The sequence below is a fragment of the Micrasema longulum genome, unplaced genomic scaffold (genome assembly GCF_059751315.1).
Source record: "Micrasema longulum isolate JH-2025_06_02 unplaced genomic scaffold, ASM5975131v1 h1tg000090l, whole genome shotgun sequence".
NCBI classification, from domain to species: domain Eukaryota; kingdom Metazoa; phylum Arthropoda; class Insecta; order Trichoptera; family Brachycentridae; genus Micrasema; species Micrasema longulum.
Window position 1 is genome coordinate 80,878 of NW_028277296.1, and position 19,183 is coordinate 100,060.

The following is a 19,183-nucleotide window of genomic DNA, read 5'->3' on the forward strand; positions in this document are numbered from 1 at the left end:
CGTAGCAATTTATTAAACTTTCAACGATAAGCTTTCCATTTGGTAAAAACGCCATTTATCGTCGAAAAAGTTTTACTGAATAAATAATTATAATTAGACGACTATGCATAATATTACTTTTTATTGAAAATAATGATGCGTCATAGTTTTACAAACATTAGGTTAAAATTCTGGGGAGAAAGCATAAGGCGATATTTTCATAGTTTCACTTTTTTTTCATCGCATGTACCTGCATTTTGTACATACTTAATTTACCTAAACATATCTAGTAGTTACTTTTACAATTGAGAACCGTTTTCACAAAGCGAAATATCTACATAAAAAACGTGTTTTTTGACGGAAATCGATTATTCTATACGAAAGATCCATCGATTGGCAAAATGAAATTTTAGCAAAACGATATAAATATTATGTGCGAAGTTGCAGCGAGTCGAATTGGATTAGATTATCATTTAATTGAGAAATAAAACAAAATTAACATACCTACACATAGGCATATATAACAAAAACCATTAATAATGTTATATCCCTATCACAATATATTACGTAGATACGAGTACATCATTTTTGTGAAAATTCGGAATGTTTTAATTTTTAAAATTAATAGTTCCACTTATTTTTTTTTTTTAATAAATATTTGCGTTCTTATAATTTCATTTTGAGAGCCATTTTCAACGAGTTGTAAATAACTCGCTACGAAAATGGGAATCAAGTTGAGGTAGAGTGGGATTCGAACCACGGATCTTTGAGCCGTGAGTCCGAGACACTAGGCACGGGACCACAACCCGATTTTATTTTCTATATTATTGATTTCCATTCTTTGAGTTAGGTGTTTTTGTTTTTTTTTATTATTTTAGTTGTTATTTCTTTATCATAAAAAAAAACCTGAACATTTTATTTTTCGTCGATATTTCGCATTGTGAAAACGGTCCCGAATTAGATATATCTGCTTACTTTTTATCTAATACATTGGTATTATTTATTCTCTGTTAGTGACTAATTTATTTATTCATATACTCATTTATTCACCAATATTTTTTTTATATAAATAAAATTGATGTAATCTAAAATACGAAAATAATAATGTATATGTATATATCTATTTTAACTAAAAACAATAATAAATATCAAACTTTCGACTGTGTTCATTTAATCCATATACCAGTATGTGCTCAGATCTAGCAATAGAAAAGTGTTTCCGGGTTCAGCTCGTTCCTCATAAATCAAAACAACCGCATGCCAAAAGCATCTACAACATAAGCAAAAAAGGTTTGTAATACTTTATATTATCGGAAATAATTTACCCATAAAATAAAAGAAAATCATGGGGATATTACGAGTAATCGTAAACGTGACAAAGACGACAGAATAAAATGTACCACACTTATCGGCTTGTTACGAGTACTCAAGCATGAATTTTAGAGCGATTTTGTAAAAAACGTAGAAAACATTGAACTATTTTATAACCGTCACGAATTTGTCATTTTGCTGTAATTTATTTATTACTAGCGGAGCCGACAGACGTTGTCCTGCCCGAACGTTGGTTTGCCTACTATTTATTTATTTATTTATTTATTCATTCATTCATTCATTCATTCATTTATTCATTTATTTATTTATTTATTTATTTATTCATTTTTAACATATTTATTACAGCAATTTACAAGTAATTATTTATACAACAAATTAATTAAGTACTAAAAGTAAACATACATATTTCTTATTTTTGCTGTTGGTTTATATAAACTGCCTAACTAGGGATAGCTTCCCCGTTCTAAGGCAGTAAATTATGTATTTTATAATAATATTAAAAAGTAATTACAGTTTTATCATAATGTGTGCTTTTTGCCGCGCTCCCGTCGCTTCTCTGCAGAAGTAAGCAACCATTTGTTTTGTTTAATTTTTAATTTTTTTAAATTTTCTTTGTTCTAAATATTTTTTTAAATATGCTTATATGTCTTCTTGCCCATACTGATCTTCGTGGTTTCGGATGTGACAGGGTTTAAAGAACACCCTGTATACATAAATAATAGTGAGAAAAAAAACATAATAATATTATTAGTACAGCTCACATATTTTACTACTGTGCAGACATTAGGTCAAGTAACAAGCTACCAGGGGCGAATGCTCCTTATAATCGATTACATGCAGCTTACGATATTTTTTTGACATCGAAAGTAATGTTTTATGTTACAGTATTATTAGGAAAAAACACATCACCAAAAAAATATATTACTTTTCTTGGGTAAGTAAATTTATGTATATCATATTCCTTTATTCCATACAGCGACCAGTTGCGCCTCTATTGGCCAAAATTATTACTACTGGATTACACGAGATTACTCTGCTCACTTTAAAATCACTAATTCAAATACGTCTTTAACCTAAAACTCTAGAATCTCGTTCGAAAAATTACACTTGCGATTACAGTAAAATCTTGCAGCTTAATGGAAAAAATATATGTTTATTCTTAACACTGTACACTAGTAACGTTTTTATTATAACCCTAAATTAATTTTTAAAGTTTAAATGGATACTGAAGAATAACCTACAATATTCAACTGTCACCGTATGCACAAAAACGAATTACAATTAAAAAACAATTAGCGAATCTTTGTTTTTTAAAACCCACTAAGGATTTATACTATATTATGGATTCAAATGTCAATTCGTTTCGATTAAAATATCAAAATATTAATTTATTTTAAAGCAAATTTACTTTCAAACCACCGAAACATAAGTATGATCAATTGCTTACTTATTATTGTAACTTCCGTGTTAAGACATACAAAATATACTCTTTATCTCTTTCTCACACATAACGAGTGCGTATATTGTCACCTCCCTTGGACTGTCGTAAGTCAAATTGATGTATTTTAAAGAATACTAGGCCTTATGAAAAAGTATTGGAAGACTAAATTGCATTAATGAAAGCTGCAAGATTTTACTGTAATCGCAAGTGTAATTTTTCGAACAAGATTCTAAAGTTTTAGGTTAAAGACGTATTTAAAAGAGTGTTTTTAAGTCAGCAGAGCAATCTCGTGTAATCCAGTAATATTAATTTTGGCCAATAGAGGCGCAACTGGTCGCTATATGGAATAAAGGAATATGATATAAATTTACTTACCCATGAAAAGTAATATATTTTTTGGTGATGTGTTTTTTCCTAATAATACTGTAACATAAAACATTACTTTCGATGTCAAAAAAATATCGTAAGCTGCATGTAATCGATTATAAGGAGCATTCGCCCCTGGTAGCTTGTTACTTGACCTAATGTCTGCACAGTAGTAAAATATGTGAGCTGTACTTAATAATATTATTATGTTTTTTTTCTCACTATTATTTATGTATACAGGGTGTTCTTTAAACCCTGTCACATCCGAAACCACGAAGATTAGTATGGGCAAGAAGACATATAAGCATATTTAAAAAAATATTTAGAACAAAGAAAATTTTAAAAAATTAAATATTAAACAAAACAAATGGTTGCTTACTTCTGCAGAGAAGCGACGGGAGCGCGGCCGCGCATTTTTGGCGTATCAGACTTCCCCTCCCCCCGTCCTTGTCTCTCCCTTGTAGAAGTCAGAAACCATTTGCTTTTTCTAATTTTTTTTTTTTTTAGATTTTATTCGTTCTAAAAATTTCTTTTAATGTGCCAATATATCTTCTTGCTCATACTGATCATCGTGGTTTCGGATGTGACAGGGTTTCATGAACACCCCGTATATATCTGTGTGGATTTAAGTATGAATATGTATTATTTTATGTATATTTTTTAGACACCATAAGTATATATGTATTAAGTGTAAAAATTTTTTTGGTGTATGCATAGGTGTCCTTCACAAATACACTAATATACAAAGAAATTGTCAATATTTGTGTACATACTGTTTGTTTACCCAATAAAATAAATAAATATATTAAATCATGCCTCGACACGAGTTGTGCCCAATGAGGTATTCATATATATATTTTTTTAAAGTTTTATGTATACATTTTATTTTATTTAATAGCATAATTATACATTTTTACAATTTAAAAAAAATTCACTTGTTATATTTTTACTAAAACTAAAATCTCACCAAGCCACTTTTTGTAGCTTGTTGGTGAAGATTATATTTATACTGAATTAATAATATTATTTACATTTATAAAAACCATGAATAACATATAAAAATTAACAGCCGGAAAGATCAGAATAAACATGTTTATACAAATAATAATATATAAATTTATTTTTAAATACAAGAAAATATATGAAAAAATTAAATATTTACACCTAAGCTACTATATCATATATAAACTCTTGATCGAGTAGTATAGTGTAAAACGTGAAATAAAAATAAATAAATAATTAGTAAAGTGGCGACATTATCGAGGATTTAAAAAAAAAATACTTTTTTCCAAAACCGGAAAAAATTAGAATGTATGAAGCCTATGTAAAAACTAAAATATATTATATGCAACTACTATGGGGAACAGGAAATCGAAATGACATAAACAGGCAACAAAGACAGCAAAACAAAATATTAATGTTGGTATATGACTCTTCCCTTATCTAACAAGAAACAAAAGAACATTTTATAAATAAACTACTAGACGAAACTAAACAAAAGATTCAGACAACCTTTACAAAATATGTTTAAAATATTATCATCAGTAGAATATGATTTTTTTATATAAATATATTGTGTTAAATGTATGTAATCCATAAGGGTAATAAATAAAATTTTAAAAAAATAAAAAATATACTAACTATAAAGCATGAAAGTGGAAGAAGTAAGTATTGTGTGCCATCATAGATGCGTATCTCTGAAAGAAAAAAACGTCCGCTGTTTACTTGTAGTTGCAAGTTATAAATTTAGATATACCTAGTAATAATAATTTTAAATGCTAAAAAATATAACAGGATGAAAGGGGTTAAAATGTAAACTACTTTTGTAATATGTGGTAATTTTCAATAAATAAATAAAAATACATATAAAAAAATACCTAGCAGAACGTGGTTTCGATCCACGGACCTCTGGGTTATGGGCCCAGCACGCTTCCGCTGCGCCACTCTGCTCACTGAGGGCACCGTCAAAATTACGCTATTTAAATTAGTGTACAATCATTTTGAAAGCCCGGTAATATAAATATGATAAAATTTTCATTTTGGATCAGTTTTGCATATGCAATATTCACCCCAAAACGTTAAATCTTAAAAGCATATGACAGAGGTAGACAAGGTCTATAGACGCGGTCTACGTTCAAGGCGCACATAAGCCCGGTTGAGTTTCGATAACAATTGGCGCTTTGAAATTCAATAATATTTAAATATGTATTTATTTACTTATTTATACAAGGCACGCAGTGACTTTTACCTTTCAGAAATGCATATTTTTAATAAAAAATAAACAATTCGATATAATGTAAGAAATAAGTATTATGTTACATAAATACTATGACACGGCAGTTTCATACAAATATGCTTAGATATAATATATTACAAAAATAATAAAAAAGTTAAACAAAGTGTTCATATAAAATTTAATCAATTGTTATGTAAATTTTTTGAGAGGTGCAAAATATATATTTTATAATATTAAATACAAAATATACATCATATTAAATAAAAAATATTACGACCATAGAATTAAGAATAGTCACTATAACAAATATTAAATACAAAATATGAATATTAAATAACACAGCCGTTTTATATTTAAAAAAAACATGCTTAGATATGGATTATAAAAATTAAACAATGTGTGCTTATAATATTTGAAATTTTAGTAAGAAATTTTTTTTTAAGAGGTATAAAATATATATATTAAATATAAAAAGCAATAAAATTATTTTATATCTCAAAAAAAAACATATTCCTGAATAACGATCAATTAATTTTTTAAAAAACTTAACCGGACAACGTCACAACTAGAGATGCAAGGCGGTAAAATTACCGCGGTATTTTACGGTAAAAAACGAATATGACGAACTAATTTTTATTTTTCGAAGATATAACAAATACGAGTAGCTTTGTTTTAGAACACGTTAGATGACAGTGAAAACCAGGTTTAGATCCACCTAGTGGTTGTCGAGATTTATTATGGGACGTTCAAGGTCATTCGGTATGTACTTTTTTAACGTTTTTTTGATAAAAAAATGTTATTTTGTTTTGAAACTTAACAAGCTCGGTGGACATAGGCCGCTTAATAAAATCTTAAGTTTGTGACCTTGAACGACCACCGCTCATGTTAATCATCTAAAATACCGTAAATTACGGTATTCTACCGCGCCTTTTGGTAAAATTACGCAATTTTACATCCATAGTCTGTGACTAATGCATTCCTTCCGTGCGCCTTAAACGTAGACCCCGACTATAGGTAGATTAGATTTTAATTAAAATGTAAACTGACGTTCTTCTGATAAAACACAACTTTTAAATTTTAATCCTTTTTGTTCCATGAAGGTAAAGTGATAAGTCTTACGTTTCTTCCATCTCCGACAGATCAAATCCGTGCGGAGAAATATTCCCATAGATGCAACTAAAGCTCTTGTAAATTCTTATGTCGTTTCGCGTCTAGATTACTGTAATGGAATATGCGCAAATCTCCCAAAATATCAAACTAATAAACTTCAATCTGTTTTCAATGCAGCAGCAAGGCTTATTACGGGAGTAAAAAAATATTCTCACATCTCACAACATCTTCGAGATTTGCACTTGTTAAAAAGCCCAGAGAGAACAAAATACAAGCTGTGCTGGACAGTATTCAAATCCCTTCATGAAATGGCTCCAAAATACCCATCGGACCTTTGTATTAGGGAAAATACATGTCGAAGAAAATCTACTCTTAGGTCAGCATTTGATTCACGGAGAGGAAAACTTGTCGAAATCCGGCGCTCCCCAAACACTAGATTTGGAGATCGTGCTTTTGCCGCCGCCGGCCCCTCTGCCTGGAACCAATTGCCTTCAAACTTACGAATCATCGACAGTCCGTTCAGTCAGTTCAGATCCCAACTAAAATCCCACTTCTTTAGACTATCATACCCTCAATTTTAAATCTGGAAATATAATATATCACTTAAGTTTAGTTAGAATGTAAGTTTAGATAAACAATTGTAAAGCGCCCTTGAGGTGATTTAAAAAAAAATGGCGCTATATAAATCAGCCGAATATTATTTTTGGTATTATTATTACTACGCTTCAGATGCTAGTCTAGGGACTATGAAATACTATAGTGTAAAAACACATTTTAAAATTAATATTTAATGTCAACAATGTCAGGAATCGAACCCTCTTGCATGGTAGGCAAACACTCATTTGACCACTCGGACACGGTCTACCTAAGAGATTTTTAATATCCTCTTGTAGCGCCACATTTCAAAGGCTTCGACCTTTTTGAAGTGCTTTGGGCGAGTGTCCACGTTTCGAAGCCGTAAAAGAGGTATTGAGAAAACGAAACATCGTACAATGCGCTTTTTGAGGTCTAAATTAAAGTATCTACTGCAAAGAAGCTCACGCATCCTGAAAAGGAGTATCGTGCCACCTTTATTCTGACTTTTATCTCGTGATTTTTTGCTTGTACATTGATCATTTTTAGTATTTAAAATATGATCAGTCGTACGTATCAGGTGCCAGTCCAGATACTAGGAAATGTGAACAAATATTAAAAGGCAAATTCGGATATATGTAAGTATCAGGTCTAGCTTAAAAACATTCACTTTATTACAAGGTGAATTGAAAATAATAATATTGCCTATGCAGATTTCATAGTTTAATTGTGCTACAGGTACCAGAAATGCTGTTATGGCGTGCACGACCTTCTAAAAAACAAAAATATGATAACAAAAAGATTGGCTCATTTGCTAATTAGGCAACTATATTTAAAACAATAAGTATTATCCGTAGTGTTGATTTATTATAGCGAGTGCTAAACATTGATGATGAAGCGGTAATGAATCGCCGTTTTTAATGATGTTTAAAAAAATGCACACCTGAATGTTTTTTTTTTGTATTTTTTTAAAAATAATTTACAAATATGTATTACATTATTTTTTTAAAATCTGAATATATATATTTTTTACGAACAGTTTGGGACTTATTGGGATTAGCAATTTTTTTTTTTACTCAATTCTGACCTTTCTCTTGACGCTCAAATTGGTAGAACGATAAGTTCATGCTTCTACCAGCTAAGACAAATTAAATGCATACGCAAAAATTTGCCGGTTGATGCCGCCCGTCAATTAATAAATGCGTTTGTAGTGTCTAGAGTCGATTATTGTAATGGTATCTATGCAGGTCTACCAATGAACAAAATGACTCGCCTACAATATGTATTGAATGCCGCAGCGAGACTTATTTTCGGAATCTCTATATCACTCCACTACTTCGGAAACTACACTGGCTACGTTTTCCACAGAGGGTCGAATACAAACTCTGTTGGCTGATGTATAAGTCACTGCACAACTCTGCTCCGGAATATCTAAGGGAACTATGCATTCCAGATGAACTAGCTGACAGGCGTCCCACGCTTAGATCAGCTACGTCTACGGCGAGAGGAAAAGTTATTATACCTCTACGCAAACAGCACACTAAATTTAGTGAACGCGCATTTGCGGTCGCAGGCCTTATGGCATGGAATGCTCTCCCAGCAGAGGTGCGAGGCTGTGAAAGTGAAGTGATGTTTCGGAAAAAACTTAAAACCCACTTGTTCTCTAAATCATTTGAATAAATCCGTAGCATGTGACAACAAAATAAATTGTTTTAATTAAATTACAAATTTAAACGCTTCAATTAAATTAATTTAACAATAGAATCACTATGTAAAGCGCCCTCGAGGTATTTTATTACGAAAATGGCGCTGTTTAACTTATCCATAATAATAATAATAATAATAATGAAGCAATAAACTTTTTCAAAAAAATATTTTTGTAACCTAATATATTTACATAATAAGCATTTTAAAAATTTGGTAATAATCAATACCTACTATTATTTATACATTTAATGTATATATGCACGGTTTTTCAGACCCATATTACGAAACCTTAAAGGAACATTTTTCACGATGTATTTTTAAAAATCGTCAGTGCGTTTGCCTACCATGCAAGAGGTCTCGGGTCCGATTCTCGACATGGTTGATATGAAATATTTATTTGAATGGTGTTTTCACGTTAGAACATTTCATAGTTCCTGGACTCGTACCTGAAGTGTAAAACTGATCATCTTACCTTTATTTGACAAAAATGATCAAGATACGCTGTAATTGGTGTACCAATGCAGTGCTCTGTGCACCATTAGGTGCGGAAAGGGAATGATAATGATTTTAAAAGACCTAATGATTTATTTTGTAAAATCGGGTTTTTAAATTTTAAATAAAAAAGAGAGATTGAAAATGTATTTGACTAACGAAGCGATACGCACCGGACGCGGACTAGGAAGCGGCTGGGTAGAAGAGACAGGGGTTTGTGTAAGGGATGCTAGCCTGAGACATTAAGGATTGTTTTCATTTTCAAAAACAAATAAATAAACCATCACGCCATTCAAATCCCGACTGCAGCCAAAACTTCGGTTAGTCACTAATACGTATAAATATAAATCATCATCATTCCCTTTCCACACCTAATGGTGCATAGGGCACTGCATTGGTACACCAATCGCAGCGCGTCTTAATCAATTTTGTTAAATAAAGGTAGGATGATCAGTATTACACTTCAGGTACCTGTCCAGAAACTATGAACTATTCTAACGTGAAAACACCATTTTAAATAAATATTTTATATCAACCATGTCAGGAATCAAACCCGAGACCTCTTGCATGGTAGGCAAACGCGCTGACCGTTACACCACGAAGCCGACAATATAAAAATATGCTACTTGAACCCTGCTAAATTTACGTAATAACATTAGCGTTTGCAAAATAACCAGTCTCTAGTAAAAATGTGTTTTTATATTATGTACGGTACATATAAATACTATACTTAAATTTACACTTAATTACATATTGTGTAGAAATTGCCAAGAAAAGCTATTAAAATCAAGTATACAGTCAGGCGACATGAGAGTATGTAATTTTAAGACTTTCTCTATCAAACAATAGTATAACAATGATTTTCTCTAATCCCGTAGCAAGTCACGAGTACAGTTATCAGCTTACGATTTATGAAGATATAAAGTCATACCGTAGTAATATAATCCGGATCTAGGTTCAAGACTTTCGAGAGTGCATAATATTGTAAGTAGAGAGATTAAAATTACAATGATATTGATTTTATAGATGTTGAACTTTATTTTAATGAGTTTGAAATAGCTAACAAATTAATGGTTTTCGCAGATGGCGCAGTAGCGAGCGGCGATTTATTTTATAGGTAATCTACAAAAATATTAATTAATTTGTACCTACATACCAGGGGCGAACCGTGTACAGAAGCAATTATGTGCAGCTTACCATTATATTTGACTAACTATAATAATGTTTTATTGTAACTTTATTTACAGAAAAACAAATAAATAATGAACATTTATTTTAAATCATTTCCACCGTTTGTATTTTTATCCTAATATAAATATAAATTTTAATCAAGCGCGCCCAGCGCCTGCGGTAAGCCAAGAAACTAGCCAATTATTCCAGCTTATTTTTTCATACAAAGAAGTATACTATATTATGACGGCTCTTAAATAATAACACGGTTTTTACTAGTAATTAAATAGTTTATTTATCAATTATCGCTTAATTCACACTTATCGGACTTTGCACAATTCTCTCTCGATACCAAGCTTTCTATCTTCCCCTAGCAATTCGTAGTGGCGTCACCAAGCTGGCGTCACCCCAGCCCTTAGTAACACCTGACATCTAGTGGTCGATTATGTAAGCTTAGACCCCGGCGCCAAATTCGAATTCTTTGGCGTCATGGGTCGTAACACTCTCCCACCCTAGAAATGCGTTGGGTCCTCCCAACGCTCGACCTTACCCTGATGTCTCACATCATTTACATTTTCAATCCAAATTTATTCCTGCAATAAAAATATTTTTGTTACAATACTACATGCAATAGCTCAATGGTGAGCATAAAATATATTGTGCCCAAACTCGTTTTTGGAGCACACTCAGCTTGACCCTCATGGAAGCTAAAACTCTAGCGGATACACCTGATTGGGTGTATACACTTACTCATGGCTCTACCCTCGTGGGAGCCTGCAATATACTGTGCCCAAACTCATTTTGGAGCACACTTAGCTTGACCCTCGTGGAAGCTAAAACTTTAGTGGATACACCTGATTGGGTGCATACACTCACTCTAGGCTCTACCCTCGTGGGAGCCTGAAACACACTGTGCCCAAACTCGTTTTGGTACACACTTTTAGCTTGACCCTCATGGAAGCTACACACTCTTAGCTTGACCCTCGTGGAAGCTAAACACTAGTGGATACACCTGGCTGGGTGTAAACACTCACTCTAGGCTCTACCCTCGTGGGAGCCTGAAATATACTGTGCCCAAACTCATTTTGGAGCACACTTAGCTTGACCCTCGTGGAAGCTAAAACTCTAGTGGATACACCTGATTGGGTGCATACACTCACTCTAGGCTCTACCCTCGTGGGAGCCTGAAACACACTGTGCCCAAACTCGTTTTGGTACACACTTTTAGCTTGACCCTCATGGAAGCTACACACTCTTAGCTTGACCCTCGTGGAAGCTAAACACTAGTGGATACACCTGGCTGGGTGTAAACACTCACTCTAGGCTCTACCCTCGTGGGAGCCTGAAATATACTGTGCCCAAACTCATTTTGGAGCACACTTAGCTTGACCCTCGTGGAAGCTAAAACTCTAGTGGATACACCTGATTGGGTGCATACACTCACTTTAGGCTCTACCCTCGTGGGAGCCTGAAACACACTGTGCCCAAACTTGTTTTGGTACACACTTTTAGCTTGACCCTCATGGAAGCTACACACTCTTAGCTTGACCCTCGTGGAAGCTAAACACTAGTGGATACACCTGGCTGGGTGTAAACACTCACTCTAGGCTCTACCCTCGTGGGAGCCTGAAATATACTGTGCCCAAACTCATTTTGGATCACGCACACACACACCTAGCTTACCCTTGTGGGAGCTTTAAATACTCAGTATCCAAACTCACTTTGGATAACACACATACACACACACATTGCTCTACCCTCATGGGAGCTTTAAATACTCAGTATCCAAACTCACTTTGGATCTCACACATTGCTCTACCCTCGTGGGAGCTTTAAATACTCAGTATCCAAACTCACTTTGGATCACACACATACACACACACATTGCTCTACCCTCATGGGAGCTTTAAATACTCAGTGTCCAAACTCACTTTGGATCACACACATTGCTCTACTTTTATTTCAAGTTGCCACACGAATCTTAGTACTCTATAAGGCCTCAATTTCAAATTTCTTGCCCACATGGCAGTCAAACTCTCAAACGTATACTTATTTCCAACTTCCTCAATACTACTTGACTTGAGTATGTATCTGGCTGCTCTCATAACACCAACATGTGCAACATTGTACTCTATTTTAAGTTTTCTCATAGAACTCAATTCAGCATGTGAATCCATATTCGTCAACTCACATAGCACCCAAATATGTAGTATTATTCTCTTTTTAAGTTTTTATATATAACTCAATTCAGCGTATGATTCAGTATTCATCAAACTTACTCACATAGCAACCAAAGAAGTAATATTATCCTCCATTTTAACTTTTCATACAGAACTCAATTAAGCGTATGAATCAATATTCATCAAACTTACTCGTTGAGCAACTAACTATGTAATACTTTATTTTAACTTTTCATAAAGAACTCAATTCAGCGAATGAATCCATATTTCTCAAACTTTCTCATATAGCAACCAACTATGTAATGGTCTACTCCATTTTAACGTTTCATATAAAACTCAATTTAGCGTATGAATCGATATTCATCAAACTTACTTGTTGAGCAACCAACTATGTAATATTATACTTTATTTTTAACTTTTCATAAAGAACTCAATTCAGTTTCAGTAAACACTAACTCTCTAGTAAATCAATAAGATCTTCTCTGTCCCTCATACTTCCATCACTTTCATCTGACTCCGACGTCACTGCGTTTAAAGAAACGTATGGTCTCATTGCATCGGCTGCCACAATAGCTGTGAAGTTTTTATATCCCCGGATACCTTTAATACTCCTGATTTTATATCTATCATTTCCTATCACCGTAGATACTTTATAAGGCCCTGAATATTTATCATCCAGTTTCTTATTGACACCACTTGTTGTACAAGCTGGTGCGCCTTTCCACAACACCAAATCACCAACTTTATATACTCTCGCCCGCTTTCGTTTTCTATCATACTGCGCTTTCATTCGTATCGCAGCTTTCTGAATGTTTCCTCGAGCCCGCTGGCGTAAAGTTTCTACTGGCTCCTGGCGGTCAGAGCTTTCCATATCCGGTAGTAATCTACTTTTGAAACTAAACATTAGTTCAAACGGACACACTTTTGTCGACTCATTGATTGTATTATTAATACCTCGTATAATACTAGGAATACTCTCTTCCCATTTCGTCTGGTCGCTTATGCTGGTACGCATAGCATCTAAAATAGTCCTATTAACTCTCTCAACTTGTCCATTAGCTCGTGGAGTAGCCACAGCATTCATTATGTGTTTAAATTGTTTTCGGACAGCTAACTCTTTAAAATATCTACTTGTAAAGGCTTTACCTTGATCTGTAATAATACGTGATGGAGTACCGAAATATGCAAATATTTCTTCTAGAAGTCTAATGGTTTCCATCGAACTCACCGTTTTAGCGGGTTTTGCTATTACAAACTTACTAAAAGAATCAACTACTACTAGTAAGTATTTATATCTACGTCTCGATTGGTTAAATGGACCTAGATGGTCGATATGAATACAAATCATGGGGTTGTCGGGTTTAGGAATCGGATGAAGTTTTCCCTCAGCCTTTCCGTAGTTACCTTTTCTAAAACTACACTCTATACAAGCGCTTACATATTTTCTTATGAACCGAGTCATTTTTGGAAACCAGTACTCACTTTTAATCCTGTTTTCACAACGTTTTAAACCAATATGTCCAATATCATCGTGATTCTTTCGAACTATACTAAAGCGACCTCCGGCTGGTACTACTAATCTATCCCCGTGCAATGTTTTCCTATAAAGTCGTTCATTTTTAAATACAAAATCTGTAATCATCTGTTGATCAGCCTCTTCTGCTTGCAGAAGGCGAATGATCGCTTGTAATTTAGGGTCCTGCAGTTGTAATGTTAAGAACCAGTCAGCTTGCGCAATAACGTTAACATTTGCTGGAAGCAAATCAATAGGATTTCGACTTAACGCATCAACGTGGTTCATTTTATCTCCCGGTCGATATTCAATTTCCATGTCGAAGTCCTGAATACTTAACCACCATCTCGCTATTCTCGGAATTATATCCTTTTTTGTTAGAGTCGATTTGACTGCGATACAATCAGTAACTACTTTAAAATGTAGTCCAATTAAATATATTTTAAAGCGCTTAAGTGAGTCTACTACAGCAAGTGTTTCTAATTCATAACTGTGATAATGTTTTTCCTCTTTTGTTGTTACTCTACTAAAATAATATACCGGTTTTAAAGCATTATCCTGTTGCTTTTGTAATAAAATCCCTCCGAGTCCATTTTTACATGCATCCGTATGGACTTCTGTTTCTGATGTTCTATCATAGAGAGCTAAAACAGGTCTGGAAGTGAGAGTACTTTTCAGTGTTTGAAATGCATTTTCCTGGGGCTCACCCCAACTCCAGTCTGTCTGTTTTCTTGTAAGCGATGTCAGAGGTTGTGCAATTTTTGCAAAATCTCTAACAAATTTTCTAAAATAACTAGCTAACCCAATGAATTGACGAACTTGATGTACGTTAATGGGTGTTTGAAAACTCATAACAGCTGCAATCTTTAGATTCCCTGGCCTGACTTCTCCTGATTGGACCTCATGACCAAGATAACTAATACTGGTTTTAAGAAAGAAACATTTACTCAAATTAAGTTTTAAATTAGCCTCTGATAAACGTATAAGTATTTTCTCAAGTAAATTAATGCCCTCAGTAATTTCTGCTGACGGAATGAGAATGTCATCCATAAACGCCAGAACTCTTTCATCTCTTAGTTTGCCTAGTACTCTATTAATTAAGCGTTGGAACACTGCCGGACCATTGGCTAATCCGAATGGTGTTTTCACATACTCGTACTGTCCATCAGGGGTTACAAATGATGTTTTATGAATAGAGTCCCCAGCGATTGGAACTTGATGATACCCCTGAGCTAAATCCAAACTTGAGAAATATTTAGTACTTCCCAATCGACTGAGTTGGTCCTCGATGTGAGGCAGTGGGAAACGGTCTTTAACTGTGATGGCGTTCAACGCTCGATAGTCAACACACAGACGGTAATCGCCAGTTTTCTTTTTAACAAGAATAACAGGGGATGCGTAATTTGAATTCGATTCTCTTATTATGTTTGCGTCTAACAAGGCTCTAACCTTGGAGCGAACAACTTCATTTTCTGCATAGGATAAACGATAAGGCCTGTAAAATATAGGTTTATCTGTAGTCAAACTAATTGACATCTCTGCCATATTGGTGGTCCCCAGATCGTACTCGTGATCTGCAAACACTTTTGTGTGTCTATTTAGAACTGTCAACAGTTCATTCATACTATCAGATGGTATTTCGCCAACTTGGATATCTCCTACTCTCACTCTCATAATACTTGTATGTGGCATTTGGCCTGACATGACTCTCATAGATGTATTCTCACGGTTAACTTTTTCTCTCAGAACATGTTCTGCACATAAGTCAGCACGAGTGATGACCTGTCCTGCACTCCATTGAATTCGTTGGTGACCCATATTGGAGACAGACATCAATCCTCTCTCTCCAGTCATGATGGTGGCTGGTAACATGTAACTTATCTTACCTAACTCAAAGTATCGTGGCTTCGTACAAACCGTACCTCCAGCATTACCTTTAATAATCACCGGAACATATCTCGATTCCCCAACATCTATCACAGTATCTTCCTGCAACTCCACTGTGATGCGAGGATCTTCGCAAACATCCATCTCCTCTAAGTGGTGTGTTTGATCCATTTCTAACCGAGCCATGCCTTGACTAACTGTAAATATTACCTCACTGTTATTGATGACTGGTTGCCCAACAATCAGATCTGCATCTCTCATATCTGCATCAGATACAAGTGCCCTTGTATCCATCTCGATCCCGTCTATCTGAAGACGGAATATTACTTCACCTAAGGAGAAAGTGATACCTCCAGCAAACCCAATAAGAGGCTCAGTTTTTACTGATCTCCTTAGCTTCAAGGCCTCTGCTATTTTTGATGATAATATATTTACCTGGCTGCCACTATCCAAGTACACCCTCACAGCGTGGTTGTTAATTTTGCCCACTTTATAAAATATATTATCTGGCTTTCCGATCAACATTACCTTTGACTTCTCCGGGACTGACTTACGACAATCTTTGGCCAAATGTCCCCGTTTCGAGCATTTGGTGCAAGCCCTCTGGTCCCGCAGGCGGCACTCCTTCGAAATGTGCCCCCTCTTCCCACAGTTATAACAGGTCACCAGTGGGGCTGGCAGCACACGAGAAGACCAGTTACGGCTGTCTCCAAATGTCCTTTGTGGGGCTGATCGGACAGCACCTCTGGTACCTGCACTTCCTGAGGGCGTCTGGTACCCATCCAGTGAAGACAAGAATCCTGCATACAATTCTTGCGGAGTCGAGCACTGGAAAGCCTTGGCGTTCGCCTGCAGTTCGACTGGTAGACCCCGAATGATGCAGGATATCGCATCCTCATCGTCTATCTTGCATCGGTGTACCAATGCGAGCTTGGCGTGGAAGTAGTGAGTCATGGACTCTCCACTGGTCTTCTTCCTCGCCACTAGCTCCTCCAAGGCTTCCGCAAATTCATGCCGTCTCGGAAAAGCCCTCGCAAGCTTGACCTTCCAGGCGCCCCACGACAGATCGTAGTTGTCGAGCCGGTTGAACCAGTCTCTGGCTTGGCCCGACAACTTGGACTGCATGAAGAACGACTTGGTGTAGTCGTCCCATCCGTGAATGGCGCCCAGTTGGTCGATTCTGCGAAGCCATAAGACGACATTAGTGCTCTTGTCCTCTGGACTGAAAGGAGGAATAATGTTTTCCCCTCGCACCTGCCCCAAAGAAGACGACGCGTGCCTCGGCGGCGCAAAATGGATTTGGGAGAAATAGCTCTGCACCATCCCTTGAAGCTTCTCCTCCATCAGCTGCCTTAGGATGGTGTTCGCTGACTCCCCCTCCGAATCTCTATCCGTCTCGAGCCGCTGACGCTGAGCCTCCTCCGGGTGGTAACTATCCATTTCCGCACAAGTGTTCTTATCCGAAACTTTGGCAATTAAATTGTCCGAAAATCACGAATAAGGCACAAGAAATATTAAACTAAATAATGTCCTACACGATGTGGCGAAAACGTCCAAACAATCGGTGGCATACACAAAAACAATCAACCGGTTGTAGTGTAGCGTCAGTAAACAAAGAGAACAAAGGCACACACAATTTAACTCGATTTTCGCAATTTGGATGAATCCCACTTCTGAATTTATGACGGCTCTTAAATAATAACACGGTTTTTACTAGTAATTAAATAGTTTATTTATCAATTATCGCTTAATTCACACTTATCGGACTTTGCACAATTCTCTCTCGATACCAAGCTTTCTATCTTCCCCTAGCAATTCGTAGTGGCGTCACCAAGCTGGCGTCACCCCAGCCCTTAGTAACACCTGACATCTAGTGGTCGATTATGTAAGCTTAGACCCCGGCGCCAAATTCGAATTCTTTGGCGTCATGGGTCGTAACAATATTTTGAATGTGCGGGTTTTTTCTGCTAGATTAAACTTGCATATTACAAAAATTGTTTGAAGATTCTTGATTTAGAAAACAGTATTTCAAACATTGTTTCTTAAGGACTATTTTTCTTTGAGATGGTACCTTTGACATAAGACCATAATTACTGACATGCGTCATATTGCGGGACATATAGCCCTCCACGCGGCCGTGTTTAGAACTATTAATTACTAGAAACAATTCGGCCAGTTGACATTTCAATTGAATACCCAATATCGACTGAATTCATAGTGGTATTTTTTATTTATTTTTTAATGAATTATATATTAAAGTGTTGGACAAAATATCTATATAATATAATATATCACGAAGTTACATCGTTTGAGTTGATTTCATGGATGAGAGTTGTTGTATCACACAGAACCACAGAAAAATATCTATTTATGGTATATATTACTTACTTTATATTATGTACCTCCTATGTAGGTACAAATATATGATATTTTTTATAGCTTACCTGTAAATAAAATCACCATTCGCCACTGCTACATACATGGTTTTTCAGGGCCAGACCGTGAAACTTCAGAGGAACATTCCCCGTGGAAAGCTTTGAAAAAATTCTTACAATTTTTTTCCAAAAAGTTTTTTTTTAATGATCTCAAAACGTAGTAAATCTTTAATTTCTCGGACTAGCATCCCTTCCGCAAACCCCTACCCCTCCCCGACAAAAAAAAATGCGATAAAAACGTATTTGACCAACGAAGCGATATGCACCAGATACGGACAAGGGAAGTGGCTGGGTAGGAGAGGGGTAGGGGTTTGTGGAGGGACTGCTTGTCCGAGAAATTAAGTATTTACTACATTTTGAGATAACAATTTTTTTTTTAAAATGACTTTTTGGAAAAAAATTATTAAGATTTTTTTTAAAGCTTACCACGAGGAGTATTCCTCTGAAGTTTCGCGGTATGGCCCTGAAAAACCGTGTATAAGTACATAATATATAAGTAATATAATTATAAATGACTATTTTTTCTGTGGTTCTGTGAAAATAAACTTAAACTTAAATTATTATTAACCACGCGACATACGTAGATTAATTCTACACTATTCTTATACAATACTTGCACAAAAGTTTATTGACCAATACCACAATTACATTCAGCAGATGTTTCTATTAGAATTTAACTGTCAACGCTGAGCACTTGCCGATTCCTTTTAAAATGAAAATGTCACTGCGAACGCCACATGTCCTATGTGATACGTAACATGT

The 19,183-nt window shown here is 35.2% G+C and overlaps 2 protein-coding genes and 1 non-coding gene across 4 annotated transcripts in view; all 3 read right to left on the minus strand.

Annotated features, from left to right (window-relative positions):
* Nucleotides 1-19,183, minus strand: part of Tmhs (Tetraspan membrane protein in hair cell stereocilia) — a 64,878-nt gene that overhangs the window by 35,749 nt on the left and 9,946 nt on the right. The window lies entirely within an intron of this gene.
* Nucleotides 4,997-5,068, minus strand: TRNAM-CAU (transfer RNA methionine (anticodon CAU)). Its single transcript has one exon. It is a non-coding gene; the product is annotated as a tRNA-Met (tRNA).
* Nucleotides 10,864-17,565, minus strand: LOC148284777 (uncharacterized). Its single transcript, XM_088234929.1, has 2 exons — nucleotides 16,515-17,565; nucleotides 10,864-10,999 (listed from the first exon to the last, which is right to left on the minus strand). The coding sequence occupies exons 1-2, from the start codon at nucleotides 17,424-17,426 to the stop codon at nucleotides 10,994-10,996; spliced, it is 918 nt and encodes a 305-aa protein (XP_088091055.1). The 5' UTR covers nucleotides 17,427-17,565; the 3' UTR covers nucleotides 10,864-10,993.